This window comes from Austrofundulus limnaeus, unplaced genomic scaffold, assembly GCF_001266775.1.
Source record: "Austrofundulus limnaeus strain Quisiro unplaced genomic scaffold, Austrofundulus_limnaeus-1.0 Scaffold638, whole genome shotgun sequence".
NCBI classification, from domain to species: domain Eukaryota; kingdom Metazoa; phylum Chordata; class Actinopteri; order Cyprinodontiformes; family Rivulidae; genus Austrofundulus; species Austrofundulus limnaeus.
In genome coordinates this window covers 178,124-181,031 of record NW_013953040.1, presented here as the reverse complement: position 1 = coordinate 181,031, position 2,908 = coordinate 178,124, and the positions used below count along the sequence as shown (strand labels likewise).

Genomic DNA, 2,908 nt, shown 5'->3' with positions numbered 1-2,908 from the left:
CACCTGGCTCAGGTAGACTACACCTGGCTCAGGTAAACTCCACCTGGCTCAGGTAAATTACACCTGGCTTATGTAGACTCCACCTGGCTCAGGTAAACTACACCTGGCTCAGGTAAATTACACCTGGCTCAGGTAAACTATACCTGGATCGGGTAAACTACACCTGGCTCAGGTAAATTACACCTGGTTCATGTAAACTACACCTGGCTCAGGTAAATTACACCTGGCTCAGGTAAATTACACCTGGCTCAGGTAAATTACACCTGGATCGGGTAAACTACACCTGGATCGGGTAAACTACACCTGGATCGGGTAAACTACACCTGGCTCAGGTAAATTACACCTGGTTCATGTAAACTGCACCTGGCTCAGGTATACTACACCTGGTTCATGTAAGCTGCACCTGGCTCAGGTAAATTACACCTGGCTCATGTAGACTACACCTGGCTCATGTAGACTACACCTGGCTCATGTAGACTACACACCTGGCTCATGTAAATTACACCTGGCTCATGTAAATTACACCTGGCTCATGTAGACTACACCTGGCTCAGTTAAATTACACCTGGCTCATGTAGACTACACCTGGCTCATGTAGACTACACCTGGCTCATGTAGACTACACCTGGCTCAGGTAGACTACACCTGGCTCAGGTAAATTACACCTGGCTCAGGTAAATTACACCTGGCTCAGGTAGACTACACCTGGCTCTGGTAAATTACACCTGGCTCAGGTAAACTACGCCTGGCTCAGGTAGACTACACCTGGCTCATGTAGACTCCACCTGGCTCAGGTAGACTCCACCTGGCTCAGGTAAACTACACCTGGCTCAGGTAGACTCCACCTGGCTCAGGTAAACTCCACCTGGCGCAGGTAAACTCCACCTGGCGCAGGTAAACTACACCTGGCGCAGGTAAACTACACCTGGCGCAGGTAAACTACACCTGGCGCAGGTAAACTACACCTGGCTCAGGTAGACTTCACCTGGCTCAGGTAGACTCCACCTGGCTCAGGTAAACTACACCTGGCGCAGGTAAATTACACCTGGCGCAGGTAAATTACACCTGGCGCAGGTAAACTACACCTGGCTCATGTAGACTCCACCTGGCTCATGTAGACTCCACCTGGCTCATGTAGACCACACCTGGCTCATGTAGACTCCACCTGGCTCAGGTAAATTACACCTGGCTCAGGTAGACTACACCTGGCTCAGGTAAACTCCACCTGGCTCAGGTAAATTACACCTGGCTCAGGTAAACTACATTTGACAAGCTGACCGGATGGACTGAAGTGTTGATGGACCTCTACATCCTGGTCCTTCACAGTGTGTCTAACTGTGGTCTGTTTCTGTTCAGATTCCTGGGAAGTTGCTCTTTTCTCTGGTGAAGCGTTACCTGTGCGTCACGTCTTTGATGGACAAACTTAACACAGCAGGGGCAGAGTCATGTCCTGATAGGCCAGATGCTAGCCCCGCCCCTGCCTCATCATCTTCTAGCTCCTCCCACCAGACTGAGCTCCTCCGAATCCAGCGAGAGTTTGAGTTCACCATGGCCATGGCCAACCTGATCTCTGAGCTGGTCCGAGTCATGGGCTGGGACCGGAACCGAAGGCCACCTGACGACTCCACCCACCACCAGGAAGGAGGCGGGGCATGTTGGGAGGAGCACAGTGAGGAGGAGGAGGTGCTGCGCCCGGTCCTTAGGTCCATCTTCCAGCCTCGGTTCTGTGCTGCACCTGTCACTCAGACCAGCAGCTCCTCTGTGACAGTGGGAACGGCCACGCCAGTGAAGAAGAAGACTGGGAACGGCTTCAAAACTCGCTCAGACTTCGCCAACCGCTCAGCCTACGTGGAGTACGTTCAGGACAATCTGAAGAGTGGCATGATTGTTCGCATGCTGGAGGACTACGAGGAGGTGAGCGCTGGAGATGAAGGAGAGTTTCGTTACAGCAATGATGGATCTCCACCTGTTCAGGTGAGGAAACCCTGTTTTTAACTCAAAGATCTGAAACTGTAAGAATGAAGGATGATGTTAGTCTGGATCATTTTTTCAGTGCCCAGGGATCCTTAGCAAGTTTTAACATGCATTGAATTCATCAATCCAAAAATAAGGCCGTAATTAGCCTTAAAATGTCTCAAATCAATGGTTCACAGGTCTCAGGGTGATTATAATTCATCTCAAATATTAAAATAATTGATAACATTTATTGATCTTTTTAAATCTTTTACAGATTTCCTCTCACAGCTAGTTGTTTTGTGTTAAAATAAACATTTGTGTTTGTGTGAAATTAGTAGAGCTGGTATCATGGCCGGTTCTCTAAATCGATTCCATTTCGATTCATGAAGTTCTGAATCGATTAATCACGATCCGATTCAATTTGATTTGCTCTAAAATAATGAAAACAGTTCAACTGTGTTACAAAAACCAATATCACTTTATTTTTTCATTTCACTGTAAACAACAGGATTTAAGGACAAACTTTTAAATTAAAGAGTTTAATCCTGAAAGGAAACTGTCATAAATGAAATAGTTTTAAATGAGAAGGACTTGCAGGTGACAGAGGTGTTGTTTGATAAATGAGTGATGGGAATAATGTTGCAGGAGAAGAGTTGGGCTGATAAAAGTACAGGTGCTGGTCATAAAATTAGAATATCATGAAAAAGTAGATTTATTTCAGTAATTCCATTTAAAAAGTGAAACTTGTATATTATATTCATACATTACATACAAACTCATATATTTCAAATGTTTATTTCGTTTAATTTTGATGATTACAAATGACAACAAAATCTCAAATTCAGCATATCAGAAAATTAGAATCTTGTGAAAAGGTTCTGATAGAGTTTTATTGGATTTATTAAACTTCTTAAGGTGTTTCAAATAAAGTCTTGAGGTACGTGACAAATTT

At 45.2% G+C, this 2,908-nt stretch overlaps 1 protein-coding gene across 1 annotated transcript in view; it reads left to right on the top strand.

Moving 5' to 3' along the window:
• Nucleotides 1–1,356: 1,356 nt before the first annotated feature.
• Nucleotides 1,357–2,908, top strand: part of LOC106531466 (cullin-9) — a gene marked incomplete at its 5' end in the record, with an annotated part of 64,270 nt that continues 62,718 nt past the window's right edge. Inside the window, 1 exon segment of the mRNA XM_014027340.1 lies at nt 1,357–1,974. Coding sequence (XP_013882794.1) covers nt 1,357–1,974 — 618 coding nt within the window.